General features: G+C 36.9%; 1 protein-coding gene across 1 annotated transcript in view; it reads left to right on the top strand.

Moving 5' to 3' along the window:
* Positions 1–27,286, top strand: part of immp2l (inner mitochondrial membrane peptidase subunit 2) — a 1,365,073-nt gene that overhangs the window by 1,073,799 nt on the left and 263,988 nt on the right. The window contains exon 3 of the mRNA XM_039762139.1: positions 12,380–12,445. Within this exon, the coding sequence (XP_039618073.1) occupies positions 12,380–12,445 (66 nt within the window). The remainder of the gene's footprint in view (positions 1–12,379; positions 12,446–27,286) is intronic.

The following is a 27,286-nucleotide window of genomic DNA, read 5'->3' as shown; positions in this document are numbered from 1 at the left end:
CTGTTTAAAGCTGATCGTTAGATATCTCTGGGTCCATGGTTCTTGAGGCTGGTCCTCTAATTACCTGTAAACCACCCAGTCACACTGAAATTGCACAGGTGGTGAACCAGCTGAGGGTAGGTAAGACTCCAGGGATCTGTAGTATCTGGGGTTAACTTCTCCGGGCTGGTGGTAAGGCTGTCTTACTGGCATTACGAGCAATCTTCGCTTCCATTTGGGAGACTGGCAGATAACACTGCTCTCAGTGCTTGGTAAGGTCCTTGCTAGGGTCGTCCTCAGTAAGATCTGTGATCACTTGCTCACCTACCAGCGACTGGAGCAGTCTAGTTTTACACCTAAGAAGTCTACCATAGACCGCATCCTGGCACTGAGGGTTCTCATGGAGCACAAACTGCAAATAAGTTTCTTTGCAGCCTTTGTCGATTTTCATCAAATGTTCAACTAAGTTGATCAAGATGCCCTGTGGGACATCCTAAGACTTTGCAGGATCCCCTCGAGGGTACTGGATATCATGGACGGCCTGTACACTGGTACTGTGAGTGCTGTGCAGAGTGCAGTCAGAACTTCTGCATTTTTCCCAGTTCCCAATTCTGAGGTTCATCAGGGGTGTGTTGTTGCTCCTACTCTGTGCAATGCTTGCTAGGACTGGGTGTTGGGCAAGGTCATGGGGTCCAGCGGGTGTGAGGTACCTGTTGATTCTGACTTTGCCAACGATGCTGTGATCTTCGTGGAGTCAATGGAGTCTCTGATTGGGGCTGTTGAGAGACTGAGCAAGGAGTCTGTGTGTCTGGGCTTGTAAGTGTCCAGGATTAAAAACAAGATCAGACCTTTAATGACCTCTTAGGCACAGCCAACAGTAGTGTGCCTGTCTGCAGAGAGTGTTGACCTTGTCAAGAGGTTTACTTAGCTTGGCAGTGACATTCATACATCTTTTGACTCTTCCTATGAAGCCAGTAGACGGATTGGGAGAGCATGGTGGGTCATGAGATCACTGGAAAGGGTGTGGCACTCCCGATATCTATACAAAAGGACAAATGTCCAAGTCTTCAGAGTCCTGGTACTTCCTGTCTTGCTATATGTTTGCGAGACATGGACGCTATCCAGTGACCTGAGACAAAGACTGGACTCCTTTGTCACTGTGTCTCCTCAGAGAATCCTTGAGTACTGCTGGTTTGACATTGTGCCGAATGAGCAGTTGCTCACGGAGTCCCAAATGAGGCACATTACCTGCATTGTGAGGGAGCGTCAGCTATGCCACTACGGCCATGTGGGGTGCAATTCCCTGAAGACTAACATAAAATCTTCCTCCAGTTTTGCAATAAATAGGTTTGCATAGTGAGGTGCAAACCAACAGCCCATTGCAGTCTTTATTTGTTGCAATTCGAAGTCTTATTCAAATGAGAATAAGTTGTGTGTCAGAGTGAATTTTATCATTTGTATAACTGACTCTGTGGGTAAATAATATTGTTTATTATACGTTTCCCATGCCAGTATGCCATCATCATGATGCCAGTAAAGTTCCCTCAGTGACGGGGCCTATAGTAGACAGTTTTTTAGGAAATCAGTGGTGTCCTGGATGTAGCTGGTTGTATTGTGGGTGAGGGGTTTAAGGATGTGCTCCATCCATCCTGAGACATTTTCTGTAAGGAAATCAATTCCTGAGACTATAGGTCTTCCTGGGTTCCCTTCTTTGTGGATCTTAGGAACCATGTAGAAGTAAAACATTTTGGGAGTCTCAGGAATTAAACTGTTTACGTGATCCTTGATGTCAAGAGGAAAGCTACTTACTATCTGTTTTAGTTCCTTCTTGTAGAGATCTGTGGGGTCTTACTGTAGTTTGTAATAATGCATAGTATTGGACAATTGTCTTTGTGCCTCCTGTATATAGTCAGATGTGTTCTTGATAACTAAGGCACCCTCATTGTCTACTGATCTCTGGATTTTCCCTTAGTGAATGTATGTCTCTCCGCTCATCAAAAGTAATGTTTTCTATCTGATTTTGCTGCCTGTTTAGGATCCCTGTTTTGACTCTCTGTTGGAAACAGTCTATATAATTGCCCAGGGTGGAGCATGTAAAGTAATTTTTAGTAGTTCTTCACTTAAACAAATGCTTTTATTCAATTAAAAATGTTTTTCAAAATGGTATTGGAGCTCGGGACATATTAAATATACAGAAAGGCAAAAAAAAAGTCAAATTTTTGTATGTAAATCAATTATTATCTATTGTATGCTGACTGTTTCTTAAGCAGTAGAAATAAAAGGGTTTGAACATGCCCATGACAGGGTTTCTTTCTCTTATCATAGAGAGATTTCAAAACAGCTCAATAGTAACTTTAGCCCTTTTTGGTAAATTAGGAAGCACCTGTATGTACTAACCTCTGTGAAAGACTTGACCTGACATAATGAATTCAGACATTTTTCACACAACTTGTGAGTGTGGTTGTACAAATTACAGGAACAATCTGGTTCAAAACACAAATATTGTTACTTTTCAAGTTGTAAATGACATTGTGAGCAAAAAATCTAAATAAGGAGAAAACATTATCTGAAACAACTGAATGGAATTATATTGAAAGCCTGCTCACACACAGACAGTATTCATGTTCACACAACCCCAATTAAGTTGCAAGTTAATGTCAAGAACACATCTTTAGGTTTGTTGGAGGAAAACACATGTAGACATGTAGACAATACGCAACCTCAAATAGGGCTGCCAACCGTCCTCATTTTCTCGAACATGTCCTAATTTTTAACACACCATGGAATTTATAAAATTTTGAAAATGTCCGAAACTTTGGCTCATAAAATTTGAAAGCTGTACACCAATCAGCATTTGCGGAAGTAGTGCTTACACATTTTTCTCAGAATCTTAACTTCCATTCTGGCAGTAAACAACACAGATATTGACGAGAATAGTCATTGTCTGTCCAACTTGCCATTTTCACTTCATCTTTTGAATTCAGCTTTATCTTCTTGGCAAGTAGACAGTTCATTATAAATGTTGTTCCATTCCTTGGTTATTTGTAATCGTAATTCACCATAACTAAGTGAATTTATTCAAAATCGAAATTACCATTTCACGTTCTCTATGTGAGATCTTAATTTTCGATTCTTCTTTCAGCAGCTTGGTTAAACAAGAAATTTCATACATCCTGGTACAGTCTGTCATATTTAAGTGCGAGTAAGTACTGCTTTGTAATATTTTAATGAAAAATATTGTTATTACCACCCGTTGTTCCAAAATGAATTTATAATTGTAATTGAATGAATAAGCTATTAAAGTTTCAGTTAATTAAACAAAATCACACATTTATTTTGTCATATAAATGCAATATCTTTTAAGTTATCAGTTGATCAAGTAATAAGTCACTTCTTCAAGTAATTTAATAATATTTTCATAATTCTTTCATTTACCTAAATTCAGGAATACCCATTATGTTGAAAATAAACCGCAAGTTCACAAACTACTTGAACAACAAATATCCTTGTTTTCGAAAGGGCAGAACAGATTCAATTAAGGGGCTAATGCTTACAAGATTCAATTTCAGTAGCATGCTAAGTAAAGATTTTTATTCATATTTATCCAAGAACCCAGATTTACTGAGAAAAATAGCTTCAGTGAAAAAATATAAAAGAATGTAGATAAATGTAAATAAACTAAATTGAAAAGAGTAAAATTATTTTTATTTTACTAGAAGTGACTTTGCCATGTGTATCATTTTTTACAGGTTTACGACAGTTAAGCTATCCAAATAAGAATGGAAGGAATGAAGTCTGTTAATTTAAGAGGCTTGACATATTCAAAATATTTAATGGGTTATTAGTTTGTCAGTAATTGTGGCCATCAGTGATAAACTGCTACTAAATGCTTATATCATTTTAAAAAACCATATAGCAGTTTAATGACGTATTATGGCATCATTTCCGGAGAGAGAGAGTTGGCAGTCCTAACCTCACATGGACAACTGGACACAGGACTGATACCAAGGACTCTTGATCTGTCAGGCAGCAGTACTATCCAATGTGCCACCATGCTGCCCAGAGTGCAAAACTATTGTACTTCATATATTAGTACAGAGCAGCTCAACCACAGCTGCAGTACATATTGAATTTAAATAAGCTTTTTGCCTTCTTTGCATTTTACTGCATAGTATCTGCCTTGTCTGATACTCCTTGTTACTCAATTGTAACGACCATTTGATTTTCCCATTTAGGGAAAATACAGTTTTACATTGACCTTGACCTTAATGTTAATAGTGTAATGTTTTTGCTCTCAAGATAATACTTTCTGAGGGAGTTTAACCATGGTTAGAAGTACTTAACCTATGACAAGAAGTAAGAGTTTGCAGTGACTTATTAGGTCCATGAAGCATTTTTTTTATAAATGTGTGAAATTGGTGTGGCTTGCATTTTAATTAGGCTGCAACATTATGCAAACTAACTTTCAAATTATTTACATGATCTGTTTGAGTTTGCATTTTAAAACATTGTTTACAGTAAAAGTATTATATATACAGCCGTATATGCTTTTAAAATATTTTGTTTTTCAATAAAGTCTGTAATAATTACAGGTGATGCGTATTATTTCATTTTAGTAGCAATATAAAGTGCATTGTTTTGCCCAAATATTTTTTTTTATCTGTAAGAACAAATTATAAGAGCCATTAGTTAGTTAGAGTGTGCTTACCTTTCACTTGTAAAATCATTTTTATTCAAGGTTACTTTAATGAATATGGACAAGTTTTTTTCAAAATGAAGAGACATCATCACTTTCCATAAAAATATAGAGCATTGGAGATGTTTGTTAAAACTTATGTAACTTTTGTTTTAATTTTACAGATACAATAAATGACATTGCAGCCATTAGCACTAAGAAATAGTTAGACTTACAACATTTAAACCATTAGATTACATTTTACTATGGTTGTGTATTATTTATTATTTTCTTGAGCTTTATTTGATGCGAGGCTGGCATACATATATTTATGGAAATATAATTTTTGCATATTATTCATTCAAATAAAAAGGCATACAACATACCATGGAAGACTATTACTATTTCTCTCTTAACTAGGAGACTCAGTATCTTTACATACTGTACAGTGTAAACTATAAGACAAACTTTCTTGATCAATAACTCTGCAGACCTACTGGCCTCAGGCTTTGGACAAGCACAAGCTGAAATGGCACAGAGGTTAAAGCACTATAACTGTTGCTGAACAGACACCTTATCTTTTTACTTCTGCAAGCAAAATAGCTAGAGAAGTGTTTCCCAGTGTGACTCTAGCCACAGGTTTCAATGCATTAGCAGCATGAGTAATGACAGTGGCAGTACAATATAGATCACTATCTTTTGGGAGTATGCCTTTAAAAATCAGAGTAAGTAATAAGTGAGTGTTCAGTGTCCTGGCTGGATGGTTCAGTAGTGACCAACAGGCACAGGTCACAAAGTTTGGAATCTTTACGGATAACCTGAAAATAAAGGATGAACATGTTATGCTCCTACTGGTTAGAGTGAAGTTAGAATGGGTGGACACCACTGTGCCATAAAATGTGTACATTTGGAGGATTAAGTGCCCTTGTGTTCCTTTCAGATTAGTGTCATCATGTTACACTCAGGGTCATCTATTTTTAAAACCTCTTTAACCATACTAAATAGCATATTTCACATTTCAAAACCAATGATCTAGAGCAGGGCTATTCAATTACAAATTCAGTTGTGCCAGATTGTCAAACCAAGAAGGTTAGCTGGGCCAGTCATTTTAGCGGCAAAGCAGCTCCTAATGACAAATTTTAAAACCAACACAAGCAAATTTATTGAAAAACATAAGGTTTATTCGTTGTTTCTCTTTTAACTTTGGTCAGTTTGCAGAGCAAAAGGTGCATACAAAAGAGCTGAATTAACAGAATCTGAGGTAGCCCCTATTTTTTCCACTTACAAAAGAAAAAAAACTGACCTAGGCTACATATCTGACCTATCTGATCACAAAGTGCATAAAACAAAATAGTGCACAGTAGTAGGCTATTAGAAATAACATTGTTTCCTTTTGAAACAAAATAAACAACTTGCACACATTTGACCCAGGAACATCTCAAAGTGCATAAAATAAAAAGTGCACAGTATTCACAACTATAACAACACTGAGGGAACATATTTTAAATCACCATGTGTGATTAGGCATGCCTCTGTTACACATCCCACATTATATTGATGTATTGTAGGCTACAGTTACCCTGCTGACTTAGTTGGAGAAATGATATTTTTTGTTTTGAACGAGAGCAGTGACTTTAGGCTCGTAATTTGTCAAGTTGTCAATGCAATTCGAAGGCATTGGTGGAGAGTATGGTCAATCAGGGAGCAATGAGAGTTGCTTTTTATGGAGTTCATGTGTGAAAAACTTGACTCACATGTATATGTTGATCCAAACATACTGAGCATGACGATCGCTACTTTCTTAATGTTAGGGAACTGATGTGCGTTGACATCAGTCCAAAACATTGCAGGCCCGTTAGTGGAAAGCTCCTGTGCCATGGTTACAGATGACTGCATGTCAACAAGTTCGAGTGTGAATTTCCCCTTGTCAATGGAAGAGACCAGTTTCTTAGCTCTGGCGGATAAGTCCCCTTCTATTGCAACAGTGAACGGGTCTCTGACAAAAACGGCCAACTCTGTGGGCAGATCAAGTCCATCCAATCGACCAGCAAAGTTATTTTTCAACATCGCAATGAAATCTGTCATCACATCCGTGATTTGTGCGGGGATAAGATGCATTTGCGGAGTGTCGGAAAATGCAGCATTCAGCCTGTGCTCAAATCATTTGCGAAAAGGTCCAGTTTAACTTGGAATGCGCGCATCTGTTCCACAAGGTTGATGACAGTTTTGTCTCTGCCTTGTAGTCCCAAATTGAGATTGTTTAGTTGTTTGAATATGTCGCTCAGAAAGCAGGCATCGGCCATGAAGTTGTCGTCCAGTATGCGACTCAAGTGCGTTTCTGCCTTTTTTTGCTTGCTGCGCGGAGGAAAGTTATGATCTCTTCTCTGAGACCGCAGAAACGCTCCAGTGCTTTGCCTTTGGACAGCCACCTCACGTCATTATGCAAAAGAAGGTCGTGGTGCTCAGCAGACATTTCTGACAGCAGCATGCGGAATAAGCGGTGTTGGAGGCTTGATGTGGAGCGAATAAAATTAATTATAGCCATAACGCTGTCCATTGTCGTTTTGAGCGCCCGCTTAGTTTTGCACAACACCGCCTGATGCACAATGCAGTGTAAGGAGATCAACTGAGGTGCAACAGCGGACCAACGTGCTGCCAAACCATTCACTTTCCCTGTCATGGACGGAGTCCCATCTGTCACAAGCATGCACACACGCTTCATATCCAGACCACTGTCTTTTAAAAAGGCAGAAATTTTCCCAAAGACTATATCGCCAGTTGTGTGTCCTTCTAACGGCAGTAGGCCGAGCAGCTCCTCTCGGAAGCATTTGCCATCAAAAAAACGGACATATATGCACAACTGAGCAGTATCAGTTTTGTCTGTGGACTCATCTACTGCTATAGACATAGTATCAGCTTTCATCAGGTCTCCTAACAGCGTTTCATACACATCTGCAGCAAGAATTTCAACCCTACAAATGTTTGAAGTATCTGACAGGGGTACGTTTTTTATAGCAGATACCACGCTCATTTTAATTTTATCGTCATTTATCACCTCATCCACGACAGCCAGCATACAGTCCTTCACGGTTTCAGAGTCTGTGAATGGCCTTTTCTTTTTTGACAGTATCCAGGAAAGACGAAGGGATGCTGCAGTAGCTCTCTAGTGGGCTGTGAATGACCGCACCACGGTAGTACTGCTCCGGTTGTAAGATGCAATCAAACTCTGCACTTTTACAGCCCTCTCTTGAGATCCCTCTGGAAAATTGGTGCGAAAAGTGTGGTGTTTCTCAACATGATGCCTCCGCACATTGTAATCTTTAAATACTCCAACGCACTCATTACAAATTAAACACATCGGTTTGGCGTTTGGATGTGACGGTAAAATAAACAAGTATTTGTCAGTCCAGGCAGGGTTAAACTTACGGTTTTCATTGGCAATTTTACGTTTCAGTGTTGAGAAAGACATATTGATAGTAATCTAAGCTACTACCGGCACGCTCTGCATTGTTTGCGTGTTGCAGGCTACGAATTTACGTAGGAATGCGCTTTTAGGGACCATAGACATAATAAATACTTTATATTTATATTAATCTACTATATTTTTATATGAATATAATATATATATATTTATATTAAATTATATTAAAATAACAATTTATGAATAATATATATTAATTTATTATGTATGGGCGGAACCACGGGCTGGGCCACTCGGAGGTTGATTCTGGGCCGCATGTGGCCCGCGGGCCGCCAATTGAATAGCCCTGATCTAGAGCATTAGAAGAATGTTAATGAGATCAGGACCATTCAGCCCAACAGGCTTACCACTTCTTGTCACATAATGACTTTAGGTCGAAATTTGACAGCCACTAAAGTGCAGTTGTTTACCACAGTACTTGGTAACTTACCATGCACCTGTGGTTCTCTGTGTGAAGAAAACATTGTGCAAAATCTACCCTTAACAAGTTTCCCAGTGGTGTTGTTCATAAATTTATTTTAAAGTAATAATTGAGAAACAAATTCTCTTAACATTAGCAATCCCTGAAGCCTTCAAAAAAGTATAATGTCAAGCCACCTTAAATTCCTTCACACCTCTTCATTAACATCTCTGTTTTGCAAATGTGTCAGTCAGCACTTGTAGCAAGGAGCCTGCTCACTCAGTGCCCTCCTAGGTAGTTGAAGTCAAGTCAGATGCTGAAGTCTGTATCTGGTGTCTGGAATTGTATAAGGTAAATAATATATTGTTATTTAGAATACATACATGCAAATTTACACCAGATGTTACAGACTCAAATCAGATGTATGTTTTTATTATCTAATAATAATAATAACAGCAGCTCACTACTTTAAAAGGGGACTGGAACCTGCAACCTTTTGATTACGAGGTAGCAGTTCTTACCTCTGCATCAGTCAAGCAGACATGTCAACTTTCTGTTGATTGATATTTGGGCTTTGGTTTTTATTCATTGACAGCAACATGTAAATTGAATGATTTCTGTTTCTTTGGTTATATTCTTGAATAAAAGTGCACTTGTTTCATTATACCTTTTGTGAAAGTGTTTACTTGATATTTGGACTTCAGTCTTCATACGTTATACACTTCACATGAGCATTTTGTCATTGTTACTATAGCATGAAAAAAGTTTTAGTTTTTGTTCAATATTTCTTGCCTCACATTTCCTGTCATCCTACATTTACCCAGATCATTGTAGACTCGGAACACACATGAAATGTATGTATTCCAAATAACAATATATTATTTACCCAATACAATTCCAAACACCTCACACCCAGATAAACAGACTTGAGCTGGGAGAACTTCAGCTGCGTTGGTCGGGGATGGGATAGCAGGCTGCTTGCTGCTTGTGCTGATCGACACATTGGCAAAACATAGATGCTGTTAAGGAGGTGCGAAGGAATTTAAGGTGGCCTGGCATTACAACTTTTTTTGTAGGCTTCAGGCATTCTAGTGTTAATAATTTAAAATAATTGATTCATACCATTTCTTGACTGGTGCTTGTTTAAACTAATAAGGTTTATCTCCTTCTCCTCACTCTTCCCTCATAGCTTTATTTCATGATAGAAATCAGTCAACTAAAAGCTCTTTTCTGTTACTTTAGTGTATTACTTCTTAACTAATCTCTCTAATGTTTATTAAATTGCTTAAAGAGTTAATAAGTATCACCTTAGAAGACAGAGTCAGGGTAGGTGGACCCCGGTATACTGTATACATTACTGTTTACCATTGACCAGACAACGTTAACAAGCAGCCAAGAGAGTCTACAGAAAATCTTGGATAGGTCGGCTGAGGCATTTGAAAAGTATTGTACAAGAATCAAAAATAAGAAGATGAAACTAATGAGTATAAGTAAAACTAATATAAATTAGAAATTCAAGTATTTAGCAAGAAGTCTGAACAAATGAAAGAGTGACTGATGCCTTTACAGAATCTTACAAAGGATGCCAGGTGCTGTTTATTTATACTTCACGCTCCGAACGTTTACGTGCCCGCATCATGGCTGCCATGTGTTCCCAGCATTCATTTCACGCGTCCTCTGAGCAGGTCCTCAGAAATTAGTGCGATGCATGCGCGAGTACCAGCAAAAAGTCGGGAGGCGCAGTGTGCTAAAAGTCGGAATGTGACTTCAGTATCTCTGTTTACTATCTACATGTGACAGAAAGCCTCTATGCAGATCCTACAGGATGAATGCTTTGATGTGGTGAAGCAAAATGCCGACATACAGATGCATTCGTGGTGCTTTTATATTCAAGCGTCGCATATTACCGATCGTAATGACACGATACATTTCAAAAGTCTCACATATCATCTTTTGTGTCGTCTTTTTTGCAACTTAACAACAGCAACATAATATATAGCGCTGTATTTGAGCCACTGAGAAAAAAATAAAGGACACGGTGAAAACGTGTATTTTGTGATTAAAATGGAAATTTCGACTTTAATCTCGAAATGTCCACTTTAACCTCGTAGTTTACTTTATCATTAATGCAGACCATCGTAAACGTCATCCCAGTTTTTAATCGCTACGAGCTTCTTGGACCTGACAGCGGCGGCAAACAGCAATAGATCACCACACAGAACACATGACATGTATGATATTCCAACTCTCTGCACATTTAGAATCTTTAGATTTGTACTTGATACCACATTCATAATGAAATGCATAAAAGTGTGTATGTTACATTTTACATATAATTTTGTTTAAATAATGAATACTGTTAATAATTACAGACATAGGGGTGTCACGGTGCTGTCTCACAGGGAGTTATGTTGCTGGTATTTCCTGCTTGTATTCCACACTGTGCTCCGGTTTCCTTCCAGAGATATGCAGATTTAGTAATTTGGTGCCGCTAAAATGACGCTAGTGTGTGTGAGTTCTTGTATTCACCTTACGATCAGCTGTGGCCTCATCCAGGGATTGTTTCTCACTCATGCCCAATGCTTGCTGGAATGGACACATCCCTGGATTGATGAATTTAATCAATAAACATAATTTTCAGAGATATTGCGGTAAGGTGTCATCAGAATTTAATGAGTGTTCCAGGCAATTCACAACACAGAGAAGCCGAACATGTTCTCACCGTGATAATATCTCGCACTGCCACCTGGTGGATTCCTCCAGATTTATGTAAAGTACACGCGCAAGTATAAACACTACAACGCTTGCGTAGATGAAGCGTCCGCTGCAGCATGCGTCACTTCGCATGAAGTATAACTCCGGCCTTAGGCAATGAACTAAGCAGAATGGCATAGAGACCAGGACCTGCTATTTTGAGGCAAAGAACTTGATGATAATGATGATGATGAAATGGTCACTGTTTAAATGTTTCAACTTCTAGTCTGGCTTATTGGTATCCTGGTTAGGTTTTTTTATGTATTTTTTTTTATTTAGTGACTAATGTGTCAAGCTTAGAAATTATGACATTCTCATATGCAAGAAGAGTTTTATTTTTTATATGACAGCAAGAAATAGCTATATGCCTAGAGATACTCTGACAATCAGGAGAGGGTAGTAACGATTCAGATAGCCTAATTTCAAAATTGTACATCATTAACAGTACCTAAGTTTGTGTGCTAAATCAAAGTGTTGCCTAATTTCAGATAGTGTAGTTTAGTGACCAAGGTGCTAACCTTTAAATACTAAAATTGCCAGTTCATTTCCTACTGGTAACTTATTGTATGATGGTGTTAAAATGGATTCCCTCTTGAGTCTGTTGCTTTTTGACAAAATAACACCAGAATAACTGGCAGCAAAAAGTTTAACAGCTAAGAATTAGGAGAAAGGTTCTCATTGTAACAAAGGTGACTGATTTTGTTTGTGTGGCACAGCAGATAGAGGCTGTACAAACTGGCATGAGGACCCATGTTCCTGGACATTTTCCCTGACAACTCCAGAAACATACAGAAACATCATGTCAGTAATGGGAAGTAGATCAGGTGGATATGCAGTTAATTGTGGCTTTCTCCGACAAATGTGACTGATACACAAATGTCAGATTGAAATGTCAGGCTGAAAGGGGCCTGACATAAAAATGACAAACCTGTTTTTCTATAGGCTGAAACATCACACAGAGGTAACTGTGATTGATAACATGTCAAAAAAGCAAATGCTCACAAATGACTTTAACAGTCCCCATTTCATCTTATTATTTTTAAACCAATAGAGGCACAGGCTATGTATAACTCTTTTCTCTTTATTTTAGATCCCCGAAAGATCCACAGCAGAAGATCATCAAGCGAGTCATTGCCCTTGAAGGGGACATTGTAAAGTAAGAATTTATTTTTGATGTTATGGTACAAAGCTTTTTCATTTCTCATATATGTAGAGTTCTGAGACATAAACATAATTCTTGACATATTGAAACATTCTTTCTAGGATATACCGTAAATATTAATATTTAGTATTATTTGTATTCCCTTGTTTTAGTATATGGATAGGAGAAAGTTTGCTGACATTTTTGTCTAAATCTCGAGCTGTTTTGCATACCCTTTACAGCCAGTCAGTGAACATCAAGTGCTATATACTTTTTACAAAGTAATAATTAACAAAATGAATAATAAATGTCCATTTCAACGACTATTATTATAAGTTCTTAGTATCATTTTGTGATTTTTTGTATAATATGTAAAGTGCCAAAAAAGTGTAAACGCAAATTAACTGTTCATGCAACTCTACCATCTGTTGAATTTATGTTCATAATTAAAATTTCTGTATTTTTGCCTGTTTTTGGCAGAGAATTGAATGTTTAAAATCACATAACAAAGAATGCTTTTAAAGAAGCTGTTTCCACTATCACTCAGTTACTCTAATCTTTATGTTGGCAGAGCTCCTGAAGTTATAGTGTATCAACAGATTTACATTTCCTAATAAACACTTGCAAGAAAGTTTAACTGGAGGCCATGTAATTTGTAATATCAACCGGGAACATATATAATGTAAATGTAAAGTGTGAAATAAAAAAATAAGAGTTATAATAAATAATACTGAGATAATTATATATAACAATTGTTATTTCTGTGCATTTTAAAAAATAAGTTTCAATTAGTTAAGTATGTGTACTGTACATTTATTTTAACTTTCCACAAGACAAACCCATCCATATTATACACGTTTTACTTAATGTGGCACCTTGAACAAAAAGAAAACAACAACAAAAAATACAAAACTCTAAGTGCTATAAAAGTCAGAAAGGTAACAAATACAACTGTTAAGATTGATTTATAAGCACCTATAGCAGAAATCAATTACATTTTAGATCTGAAACTCTCACTCTCATTGCTTTAGAGTGTCCTTGATAAGAAGAGCAGGATTCTCTTTGCAACAGACTCCTGTAGCATTACTTTGAAAGTGTGTGACTTTATAAAAATAAACCTTTATTTAGAATTTAGCCTACTCTTGACATTCATTGGTGATGATGACACTGGGACTTTCTTGATTTGAGAAGTTGATCCATAATCTCTCATTTTCTTTTGCAACTGTGAGCTGTTAGGTGCTTGTGAAGTCCAAATAAAACTGAAGTTTTCCCTGGCACTGGATTGTCACCTTCTCTGCAGTGCCTTGTATGAAAGCAGTTAAGCTCCTTTGTCTTTTTTGTTGCTCTGTCGCTTTTTGATAAGTATTCAAAGTCTCATCCAGCCTATCTGAGCATTAGTAAAGAACTCTAGGTCAATGAGGATACCACAAGCAGTAAGGTCCAGTAAACATAATTAAGCTAACATCACTTTGCTGTGATGCCCCATGCCAATGTGCATATGGCACAATCTCAAACAATTTTAAACCCAGGGCATCTAGTAGATACAGACTAAAAATAATGGGGGAAAATAGTGAAGCTTTTATTTACAGTGAGAATAAAGAATATTATAAAAAAGAAAACAGTGGTGTGGCATCAAAAAATATGATACAGTCTCTGATGACATAACAGAATAAGTATCACCAAAAAAAAGCAAAAATGTTTTCAAATATATTAAAATAAATATTTTTTTCTTCCTCCAGTTGTTAAATCATGAAAACAAAAGAGTTTCACAAAAATATATATATATATATATATATATATATATATATATATATATATATATAAAGCATATAATACCCACTTCCTCAGAAGTAAACTAGTGATATGGCCTGTCACACACTCCATCCCTTAAATTCCAGGTCACAGTATAAGAGTTAAATGCAAGACTACTGATTATTGCCCAAGGACAAATGGCAACAACCTGGAAACTACTTAGCAGGAGATACATAAACGGCACCCCTTAAATTCATAACAAGATCTCCATTTACAAGGCTCAATGGTGGTGACCTGTAAAAACAAAGAAGAAAGATGTCAATATAAAAAAAAATAGTATAATACTGCAAGCACTTTGAATTCTGTCCATTGACCGTCACACTTTTCTTCTTTTGGTGGACATCTGGGCACTCTGCCACTCATGTCATACCTGGAACAACAGTTCCAACAGTCTGGGATTCCGGGAGTTATAAGCTTGCATATCAGGTTAGATTGATCCTGACACCATTTGAAATTATCCACAACAAAATGCTGTTCTCTTATTTTATAGATGGTCTTGCACTGGAACTGCACAATTGACTGGGTTTCTTCTGTGTTGATAAGGAGCAAGCAGCCTGCTATCACATCCCCCACCGCCGCACAGTCTTCTCAGCTCAAGTCTATTTACCCGCGTATCAGTTGCTAAGAGTTGTATAGATTGAGAAGTCAACCAAAATGACACCTTTTATAAATACTATATCATTATTTGGAACACATGCATTAAATGTGTTTTCCATGTCTACAACAATCTATGTTTTAGTAATAACTGACAAAACGTAGACATGAAGTGTATAATGTGTGAAGCCTGAAGTCCAAATATCAAGTAAACACTTTCACAAAAGGTACAAATATAACAGAACAAGTGCACTTCTATTCAAGAATATAACTGCAGAAAAAGGACCAGCATTAGGGTGCAACATTGACATGCTTTGGATACGACCACTTTGGTGGTGCAACGATACCAACTGTTGATTGTTAATCATAACTTCACAAGTTCAAACCTCTGTTTTGAGAAGTGAGCTGCTCTTATTCTTACTATTTTAGAATAAAAACATATATTTGATTTGAGTCTGTAGCAGCCGGTGAAAATTTATGGTACTTGTAAAGGTTAGCTTTGTTTTTTTTTCCATTCAGTTTTATTCTGTCATTCGCGTTCATGCTTCCCCCGATCTGACACTGCTGTTTTCACATAAAGACGTGCTATGACAAATAACCAAAACCGCAATACACAGTCCATTCCCTTCCTTGGAGCCAGTTCATCCACCTCCACTCTTCCTCCCAACTCAGTCGTCTGAATGGTGGGACTGGCCCCTTTTTTCCGGGTATGGAGAAAGTGTGGCCAAATAAGGCCCTGGAAAGGTCCATGCGCTCCCTGGGGGTGGCCAAAGGTTCCAACAGGGTTGACCTCCTATGCTTATGACCCATGGCCCTGCTGGAAACCAGGGGAGAATACTCTCTACCCTGGTCCTTCTACACTCTATATATATAGTTATATATAACTATATATATATATATATAGTTTCATTGAGATATCTTGAACACAGCTTTCTGTACACATTTTTTTAAATATTATATTTCTCATTCACATTAATCACCAGACCAGATACTGCTACTGATGATTTTTGTGCCACTTGTTTTGGACTTGGGGTGCCAGCTGGTTCATCTCTGTTAATCCTATTATAACTAATAAAAAATAAGAAGAACTCGCAATGGTGATACAGGCATTTTAAACAGAACCAAAAATAAGTCTTCATAAAGTTCTCTCAAAGGTATTAACTCATTGAGCAGGTCTCCATTGGATGCTCGATGATGCTTGCAGTTTGGGTCTGAAATGAGACACCTTTCTCTGAAGTGTTTACTCTTTTATAGTTCTCTGGCTGACAGGGATGAGTCAATTGCCCACATTAGGAGTCTTCTTGCTGCTGTGGGTGACATAAGACACAACAATGTTAGTGAATGTGATTATCCAACACACATTCATGACAGACAACATGCTTATGTAGTTTTCAGGTGTAATAGTTAAAGATGTGTTTAGCATATTGTTGTTTTAGCTTAACTAGTGGGGCTTTTTGCCATGTTGATGCAGGATAGGAGTCAATAAAGAATAAGTTTGAACTGGGTCAATAAATATTGGAAAAGGAAGCTCTTAAAGAAATGACTGCAAAAATCAGCAAGTACTTTACTGATGTCCTTTATTTTCTCTTTAGTTGCTAAGATGCATTATTATTTTAATATTATAATTATATATAAACCCTTCACTGATTAATTCTTGGATTAGTCTGAAAGTGGTACCTCTTATTGAGTTCACAGCATTAATACACAAAGAGAGAGGAAGACAAAAAAATGAAATCAACTAGCATGCCATGTTCTTCATGTCCATTTCCATAAATACTGTATAAAAAATTAGCATGGGCACTTGCTAAAATGGGAAGATTGCTTACTAATCTTCGTTTGAAACATCATTAAAGAATGTTCGATGCATTAATAATTTTTGTAGCTTAATTAAGAATAATGAAATGTAAAATTATTTTTTTAATTTTCCTTAACTGTTATCATTAAATTTCCATATTACAGTTACTTACTAGTAAAAGATACCTCTACTAAAGGATAATTATTTTCAATGGACATCTGTCAATTCTTTTCTCACAAAACTGTGGAATAATATGATGTAGTCACAGCATCCTTCATCAATGGAGACAACTTATTTTTCAGTATGTTAAGATATGGGATGCTTTTCAGAATTTTTTTTTTTTGGTTTAAAAGTCTACTGCATTCCGTTTTTACAAAAGTGGCAAATTTGTGTTGGCAGAAACATTAATTGTAAATTGTTCATTAAAGGACTTGTCTTGACAGTTTTGCACTGCAAGGTGATCTTGAATTGAGACTCCAAATGGTTCACACTGGCAGAACTAATGGAGTTTTAAAATTGATCACCCTGGCGGTTATGAGATTCAAATGAGAATTGGGCTGAAATGACTATTATCTTTTTTCATTATTGTTGAGCAGAGTATTTTTGACACTGTTTCACTGCAGCAAATTGCATGATGAAGCTTCAGTGCATTTGTGCTTGCTATGTATTAAGTCATTAAGATGTGGATTCAGGAGTTGAATGAAAGGAAAGATTGACTTTTTAAACATGTTTCTGTCTGATACAAAGATAAATGCATAATTTTGCTTTGTAAATATGATATATATGGTTTATAATAATATATGGTGTATTGTAATAAATGGATTATGAAAGATTTTGTAGCTGAATTTTGTCACAGCAGTAAAGAGATTATAATTTTAAAATATGCACAACTACATGTGAAAAAACATGAGCATAATTTCCTTCCATCTACCTGAGGTCTATAAATGTAATTTTTTTGTGTGTTTTTGTGAGCAATTACAGAATCCTACTAATGTTACATGCACATTTTGGACAGCGGAAAGAAAACTAATCTGCCGCTTACTTACTATGCACAACTGATTTTATTTTGTTGCTAAATGAATGCATCATGTCTGTGTTGATTTGAATTTCAGTTAAACAGATTTTTTCAGCGGTCATATTTTTTCTGTGTGATCCTTTATATTCACAAACATTTTATCCATCATTTGAAAATCCTCATATTGTAAAATTTTAGGAGTAGCTTTTTGTCATCCTTTGGGTTTAATGGAAGAAAGCATAATACTACCATGAGATCTGTATTAGAAAAAAGGTATACAGTGGTGCTATCATGTAGCATTTATCTGTGTCTGAGGTAAATATGGATGTTTCTCAAAATTTAGGTTGTTTTTAGTTTTTTTGCTTTGAAACTACTTTATTTCTTTGTTAAAATCTTTATAAGCATATTCTTGTATATATAAATTTGTATGTTTTCTTTGTAATTATTTTCCTAATGAACACATAGTTATTGCATCACAGTGACTACAAACTACAACATACAGTAAGTGCTATGTCTTATATTACATCATAGTCATTTATGTAACCATTTCAGATATCTTCGGATTTTAATGATCAGATCAAACTCTTATGTGAGTAAATATGAATGATTTTTTGTAATTAAATAACGAGAACAATTTCAATAGGAGCAAACCTGTGCAAGGAATATACAGTAAAAATACTTACTGAGCAGCACAAATTTCACAAGACATAATTCTTTTTTTTAGGATCATGTGCTGTAATTGTAATGTTTTTCTTGCTGACTACACTTTATGTACCTCAATGTCATCTTAACCTAAAGGCTTTAAATATGCATTTTACAAACAGAGATTAGCTCCATAGTGACTATCACTGCTCAGTTAATATAGTGCCTGGAAATAGGTCAACTAAAGGTAATTATAAAGCTTTTCTGATTTCACAATGATGAGTGCAATGATTTGTGTGAATCTGAATTCCCAACAAAACTCTAATGTTTCACGTCATAAAAAATTTCATAAAATAAATTGCATTATGCTTCTAGGGAATCTGTGCCAATGAATTTAGTTCCTGCCTGGAAACATTTTCATGAATTGATTTTGTATGCATCTGCCTGACATTTAGTATTTAAATAAATATATCTCTAGTGGAAAAAACAAATCATTGGACAAAATAAGGCAATCGCTAGATAACAAGGAGTGTTCTTGGCAACAGTGACTTTCTGTGCATAGAGTTTTCCTGTGGTGAAAACAGTTCAGTCATTTTGTCATGAAGTTAAATGAAAACATGGCTACTTTGGTAAGTCCAGCACCTTCAGCCACAGAGGCACTTTGGACTGATGCTAATGAGCAGGACCCTCACAGACTAAATCAGTGACTGAAAATACTTGTGGGCAAAGCATTCTAATAAAATTGGCTTCCTTTTTTTAAATTTTGGTACAGTCACGAATGCTGATGTTGTTTTACACGTCTTCTCGTTGTGGGGTATGTCAGATTTGCCAAATGCAGTTGCTATTCTTGTCACTTCTCAAACCTGTTTGATTTTGCCAATGTGATTGTCTCAGCATGTCACACTATGCAATCAGTTTCACGGGAGTGTGCTGCCAACTACCTGTGACTTGCTAAGATTATGTAAATGAAGTCTGCAACTGAAAATTGATGGAAAAGTCACTTAAGCCTATGTATGAAGCCTGAAGTCCAAATAGCAAAGAAACATTTTCACAAGAATAACACAATTGCACTTTTATTCAAACATATAACTGCAGAAACAAAAAGCGCCTTAACATGCGACATTGACACCAGTTTACTGTAACTGACTCCGTGGTTCAATAGACTCAGCCCCTTGGGAATCAAGGGTCACGGTTCGATCCTCGCCCCTCCTTTTGAAAGTAAACTGCTCTTAGTCTTACTGTTTTAGAATAAAAGCATACATTTGATTTCAGTCTGTAACAGCCGGTGCAATTTATGATCCTTGTAAAGGTTAGCTTTTTTTTTATTCACTTTTCACTCTCTCAGTCGTGTTCAGAATCAATCCATACAACCCCATCTGACACGGCTGTTTTCACTAAAGACGCTATAGCTCTGCAGTGTACCACGATGCATACTAACGCAATCACAGCCCCGGTTCTGACACACAAGCGCTGGCGAAGCTGCCTTCTTCGTATCTCACCGTCACTTGCTTTTCTTTTTATTGAGTGTTCCTGCCAGTCCCGCATGTTGCTGTATGCTTTTCTTTTGTACTACAGGACATGCAGAGGAAAGAATGGTAAAGACCAGTAACCGGTAGCTATATGCAATCATCAGACACTCCCCATCTGCCCGTGTCGTTCAAACACAGGAACATATATTGGTGTAAAAGTATAACAAAAGTGCACTTTTATTCAAGTGCACTTTTTCCATCGCCTTTTCCTGTAAGAAGCAGTGTACACACTTCTCTCTATGCTGTGGTTTCTATTACACACCTGAAAGAAAGAGACAATATATGTGAAAATATAATCGCACTAATGCAATATTATTTGAAAACGAACAGCGTCAGATCGGGTGTGAATTTATGCAGGAACTGGAAATTCTCTGATGCGGGACCTTCCCCCAGGGAAGAAAGTACAGTGTCAGGTGCTCATTCAGTGTAATAGAAACCATAGCACAGAGAGGTGTGTACACTGCAACAAGTACACGTAAGTAAATGTAGGAAGGACGGTCCTTGGGTGTGTGGGAACTGTTAATATTTGAATGTGATGATTTTATATAGCGGAATGAAAATCTGCACTTCTTAGCATTGCACCATGCAAGATGTCGTATCAATCGCCTACTGTAACTTGCTTTCTTTTTCTTGGTTATACAGGTAGTTTTGAATAAAAGTGCACTTGTTTTGTTTGAGAAATGAAGTGTCTGCGTGCACTTTTCGTGGCATTACGTGTATTTTTGAGCATGCCCGTTTGAGCAGTATAAAAGTATTGAAAAGTATAACAAAACAACGGGCAGATGGGGAGTGTCTGATGATTGCATATAGCGCCGAACTTACTGCTCTTTACTATTCTCTCCTCTGCGTGCCCTGGAGTACAAAAGAAACAGAATACAGACGCGCTATAGCTCTGCGTTGTACCACGATGCATACTAACGCCCCCACCGGTTCTGACACACAGGCGCTGGCGAAGCTGCCTTCTTCGTATCTCACCGTCACTTGATTTTCTTTTTATTCAGTTTTATTGAGTGTTCCTGCCAGTCCCCGCATAAAAGTGCACTTTTGTTATACTTTTACACTAATATATGTTCCTGTGCTTGAACGACACAGGCAGATGGGGAGTGTCTGATGATTGCATATAGCGCCAAAGTTACTGGTCTTTACCATTCTTTCCTCTGCATGTCCTGTAGTACAAAAGAAAAAGCATACAGCAACATGCGGGTACTGGCAGGAACACTCAATAAAACGAAAAGCAAGTGACGGTGAGATATGAAGAAGGCAGCTTCACCAGCGTTTGTGTGTCAGGAAGGGGGTTTAGTGAAAACAGCCGTGTCAGATGGGGTTGTATGGATTGATTCTGAACGCGACTGAGAGAGTGAAAAGTGAATAAAAAAAAAAAGCTAACCTTTACAAGGATCATAAACTGCACCGGCTGTTACAGACTGAAATCAAATGTATGCTTTTATTGTAAAACAGTAAGATAAGAGCAGTTTACTTCTCAAAACGGAGGGGCGAGGATCGAACCCGCGACCCTTGATTCCCAAGCGGGGCTGAGTCTATTGTAAGTGGTTTGATAATGCTAAAAATTTAACAGTTCATTGCTTGTTTCCCCAATCTATCCTAGAGTGAGAACCAATTCAGTTTCAGTTTCAAAACTTTGATCATTGCAATTGACCACAGCTTTATACTCTATGTGTTGTTTCTTAATCTGTTGCTCAGCACTTTTCATGTTCCCTGGATTGTTGGATTTTTAATCAATCCTACAGTTCTGATTTATGTTCCCTTGCATGTGAGCTTCAGACATTAGTTTTTTTTTCTACAATAGCCTCAGATGTCATCCATGAGCTTCAAGACAATGCATCAAGAAGGAGATTGGCCGAGATAAACTTGTTAGAATATTGGAGCTGAAACTTGCCTGAGTGTAAGGCTATAAAATGTTCTAAAGTTTCAAATGTCTTTACTTATATAGCGAACCTAAATAATTCCATCTAGTGCACAGTTTATCTTTTTGTTTTTCCTCAAATATGTTTTAGCATTTTAGCAAACAATTTGTTCAGATCTGAAACTCTCTAATCTCTTTTACTGAAACCATGTATAAAATGTTGTGAAAGCTATTTTTCATTGGATGTAAGATTTTTTATGTTTTAATGTTTTTAAAAAGTTAAGTTTTAAACAAATTCATTCAGTTTCATAATGATCTATATCTCTAAAAAAACATGTTTATAGGGTTATTATCGTACAGAGTACAGTGATTTTGTTTTGCATGTGCTAATCAACACATAACATGTCGCCATTCTCCAGCACAATAATTAGTGATATAACTACATTACCTCAAAATTTCTATTTTTTTATCTGAGGAATCTCAGAAAATGTTTATCATTAACAGATGAACAGAATAACGAAATTCATATTTATATTTTAGGGTGTATTTCTTATGCTATTTGCTAGTATTCCATATACCTACTTATAGAATCTGTTTTACCCAGTACCTGTTTTTTGAAATTTGTTGTCAGAAAACATTCCTGAATGGGCACATGATTCACCAATGCTCATTCCTGCCAAGCCCATTTAATGTTGCAGGTTAATGTGTCTTTAGACTGTGTGATGAAATCTCAGAGATAACATGTCAGCTCCATAGAGATGTTTAATGTTTAATTGTTGCATTTGAAATTGCTGCTAACGCCAAATATTATTTGGTTACACTTAATGAAACATGCTAAATACAGTGGCTGCATTCAAAAAGGAGAGTCCTATGATTATACGACAAAAAAGCTAACTGACCAGATCCAGGAAATACTAAGGAAGTTCAGTGTTAGTAGTAGCTATAGAGTGTTTTCATTAGAACAAGTAGACAAGCACTTCATTAGCACTTTTTTATGACTGGTAATTTGAAACTAGTCCAAATAACATTATGGGATGGCTTTCCTAAAGACAGTGATGGAAGAGCATGCTGTTCTGTAGATAGAACAGATGTTAAAACAAAAGATTGTTTTACCTGTTAGGTTACAAAAGAAGGCTGGAGAACTCAATTTAAAGAGTGCACATTTTTCAGGCCAGCAGTTTCACTTAATTGCAGTGGCATTTAACAACGTAAAATGAGCTTGCAGCAGCATTGCCAATATTTTTCCTGTTCAGCACATCCAAATAAGTGTGTTCTTTAAAATATTGAAGGCAGTTGAAATACCAATGAATCTCCTTCAGTTCATCTTCTTGGAGTTTTCCAGCCTGTTCTTCACATTGTACCTCCTGGGAATCTATAGGTGTAATAGCAATAGAAAAGAAAAACCTGAGAGTAAATTGCATGTTACAGGATACAATCTTATTTTTACTAGATTCATTTGTTGTATGCAAGTTGCAGTATTAATGGCAGTTTAAGCTGTTATGTTTTTTCACAGTATATAATGCCTGCTCCAGAGCATTTTACCACAGGAGCAGGAATGTGTGTAGCTTTTTCAAGGCCCCAAGTGGTATTCCTATTTTGCAGTCCTTGCCTCTCTCTGTGTGGACAAGTAATGGCTTAGCTCTCTTATTCCATTTAATGGTCCTGACAATTTATTTTTTACATAAACAAAATTGCAGTATAATGCAACAAGGTAACAAATGTTAAGATTCCATCCATCCATCCATTTTCCAACCCGCTGAATCCGAACACAGTGTCACGGAGGTCTGCTGGAGCCAATCCCAGCCAACACAGGGCACAAGGCAGGAACCAATCCTGCACAGGGTGCCAACCCACCGCAGGACACACACAAACACACCCACGCACCAAGCACACACTAGGGCCAATTTAGAATCGCCAATCCACCTAACCTGCATGTCTTTGGACTGTGGGAGGAAACCGGAGTGCCCGGAGGAAACCCACGCAGACACGGGCGGAACATGCAAACTCCACGCAGGGAAGACCCAGGAAGCGAACCCGGGTCTCCTAACTGCAAAGCAGTAGTGCTACCACTGCGCCACCATGCCGCCCATGGTAAGATTCCATATAGTTAATTTTCAGATAAAGTTAATGGAAAGAAAGTTAAAATTGATCCAAGATAACATTTAGTAATGGTATAGTCACTTAGAAATACTAATTAATTTTATTGTGCAATATATATATATAACACATTAGATGAAAAGAAATACTTTATGATTTGTTTAAAGAGTCAAACATTATGTCAGAAAGGTAAATATGCCTAGTGCACAGTGATAATGATAAGTTCTACAATTTATCTCTGGGAACGTGTCCCAGGTGGTGACCAAAAGTGCAGAATGTCTGTAACACTGTATGTAACTTTGTCTCCAGAACAACAAACTCACAATGAATCTACAGTTGTATGTGCAGTCAACAAGTTTAGCAGATACACAGGATCAGGAGCAAACTAGAAGTAGGCCCTCAACCCTTACCTACTCGCACTGGTGTTTTGTTTTTGAACCAATCTGTTATTTTTGTTCAACATCCTTTTACTTAAACCTACCAGGAGCATCTGCTATATATCCTCAGCTTGATTCAGTACAAGTACTGTGTCACAATGGTTTCCCTCCGCTGTGTCCCCAGTCGGTTTTATGAGTGGATTCACAGTTGCAAGTTCCATATGGTGCATTTGGTACACCACGCAGGTACTTACGCATGTATGACAACAGTTAGATGTTCTTCTTGCAATGACTTTGTCTGCAGAGAACATTTAACAACTGAAGTGAAATGTGATACATGTGCAAATCCTGCAGTGGATGAAAGTGTGATCGGTGATGAATGAGCACTGGAGAAGAGGATCTGGTTTATTTTTAGATAGTTCTAGACTGTGTCATACTCAGTAATATGGTATTAAATTACATTAAAACATGTACAATTTAAAATTATTGCAATATTTTATATTACAACCTCAAAGCGTGCATATAAATAGCCATTTTAGCGCTGGTACATAATGTACACTGTGTGAGTACTTATGAGATGAGAAATGGTGCGAGTAGTTAAGGGTTAAAATTGATTACCTCCTTTATAGTTAAAATTAACTCTTCCACAAAATTAAATAAGTTAAAAAATTAGGAAAATTAATAGCACAGAGGATCAGTTGACAAATGTCATTACTGCTCATGTCCAGGAAACTGGGTTCATATTCCCAGCCTGGGCATTGTCTGCGTGACTTTGCACATTCTCACTGTATACATATAAAACACATATAGAAAGCTATTTTATTGTGGAACGTCTTGGGGAGACCTGTCCATGATCAACACATACTGTACCTTCTCTCATGTGCATATTGTTTTAAATGTGGCCCCACAATGTAATATATGAGCTCTTTTTATACTTTTGTTTATCTTTTCTTTCACTTAACCACCTTTTGGAATATACAGTTCACAGATGTAGGAAAGCTTGCTAGTAAAACCATAAGCTGTTTATGTGTTTATATTATCAAAATCACGCACAGCCTAGTAACACAGCAGCATTTCTAAGACCATTGATTTACAGTGCCTCAGAATCTTTAACGCTTTTCACTTGACATAATTATCAAAATATTCAAGCACATTTTATCAGAATACAAAGGCAAACACAAATAAGGCATATTTTTACTTGTAACATAGCAGGGTGTTTAGCATAGAAAAGGAAAAGTGCCTTTCTTAAAGACCTTAACTTACAGTTTAAGTATTATATTAGATGTTACAATAAAACTTCTTCATGCAAGAGCACCAAAAGCCAAATGTGTACTCTTGTGAAAGCATTTCCCACAAAACATAATAGGGAAAGATAGGGGCAAGGCAATATACTGTACTGTATAGAGTAAGACGTCGACTCTAACCTACACTACAAGTAATTATAATACAAGTAAAATGGAATCTTGTCTGGAAAACAAGTACAGACCGACCTTGCAGAATAAAAAAGAAAAAAACTGTTAAGAATTAAAAATAAATGACAACTATGCCATAATGCATTTCTTTCTCAACATAACTTAACAGGCCTTTCTATTTGCAGTTGAACTTTCTGTTTGTTAGCTAAACTCAAACTGTATAACACATAAAATAATACACTACTCCACACTGTCAAACTTCTGTCTGGTATGAGGACTAAGGTTGACATTAGTCCTAAAACAGTGTATGGTGCAAATATAGGGAGTTAGAGAGGTTGTTAAGTTTAGAACTGCAACTCATTTCAGCTCTTTATCAGCATTGTGTAGTGTTATACCATGGGTAAGCATTTTACACATGAAATTTATATTTCAAATACCTGAAAAATTAAACAATATATATTTAATTTTGTTGAGAATTTATTGAGATGTCAACAATGTTTAGTAGTGACTGGTGGCCAAGTATCCATAGAAATTCAAGTGGTAATGCACTTATTCTTAGGGTTGTATACTGTACATGCCAAAAACCAACACCATCTTGCCAAAGAAATCACAATGCATTTGAAGAACAAGACTTTTCCTTCAGAAACATCATTGCCTCTGTTGCGTCTAGGATGTGTTGCTTAGAAGTTATTCATTTACTGTGTGGAATCAGCATTACCATGCCATACAATAAAAGATTTTAAAGTACGGGGTGACCCATGAAAAAGTTGCCCAGCTCCAACAAGACAACTGCATTACATGGTGAAGAGAAAAATTATCAAATTTGGTACTCATATTTACAGAAAATGCTGAAAGTGATCTCCTTGTGCATCAATACATCTCTGTGGCCGTTTCAGCTTGTTCATCCTGTGGCCGACGAGATGGGAGTTGTATCGGTGGAGGCAGGCCACTTTTTCTTAGCCCATCCTGTATAATATTGAAAACCGAAGTTTGTTTTCCAAGCTATTACAATGCACACAGTAGTAAAAACAAGAATATCCACACTATCTATGACAGTGTCATAACTAGTTTTATTTACAAATATGTATGTTTGCTGTTTGGTTGACTGTCCCCCCAGAACTGTCCAAATGTCAGTGAGTGTTTGCATGTGTATGTCAGCTCCTTTTCTGCACCTACTTTTTGCCCTGGTGAAAATCATGGTAAGTAATGTAAGTGAACTGAGTCACATTTCATTTTCTTGGAATTCCCTGTCCATCTAAAACTGAGAAAAGCAAAATGTGCTCAGCTCCTAGAGTGCTTGGCTTCCCAATCATAGTCAATTATTAGAAGGCTTTGAACATCTCAAAAGTAAAACACAAAATAAGCAAGAATGAAAACATTTTGCCCCATCTTGTTTCTGTATAGCTCACACAGCAGACAACTTAATTTACACAGGTTCTTATGTAGAAAAGGTAAATCTGAGCTAAAATTAGAAACACAAGAGACCTTCTGCAAATACTTGAGGGATTACTAAAGTTCCTTCAATCAGAGGAGACTCTCACCTCTGCCATAATCCTGTCTTTGTATAAGACAAAAACAGCATGAGGCTGCCTCTAAATGTAATAATTTCAGGCAAATATGGTTCAGCAAGTTTAAATAACCTGGATATAGGATACATCATGAAAGATTATTCAGCAGTGACCAAATAGTGACCCTACATTTTGAAATCCTGATTTTAAA

Source organism: Polypterus senegalus, chromosome 8 (genome assembly GCF_016835505.1).
Source record: "Polypterus senegalus isolate Bchr_013 chromosome 8, ASM1683550v1, whole genome shotgun sequence".
NCBI lineage: Eukaryota > Metazoa > Chordata > Cladistia > Polypteriformes > Polypteridae > Polypterus > Polypterus senegalus.
Note: the sequence above shows the minus strand (reverse complement) of the source record. Positions and strands in the feature narration are given on the sequence as shown.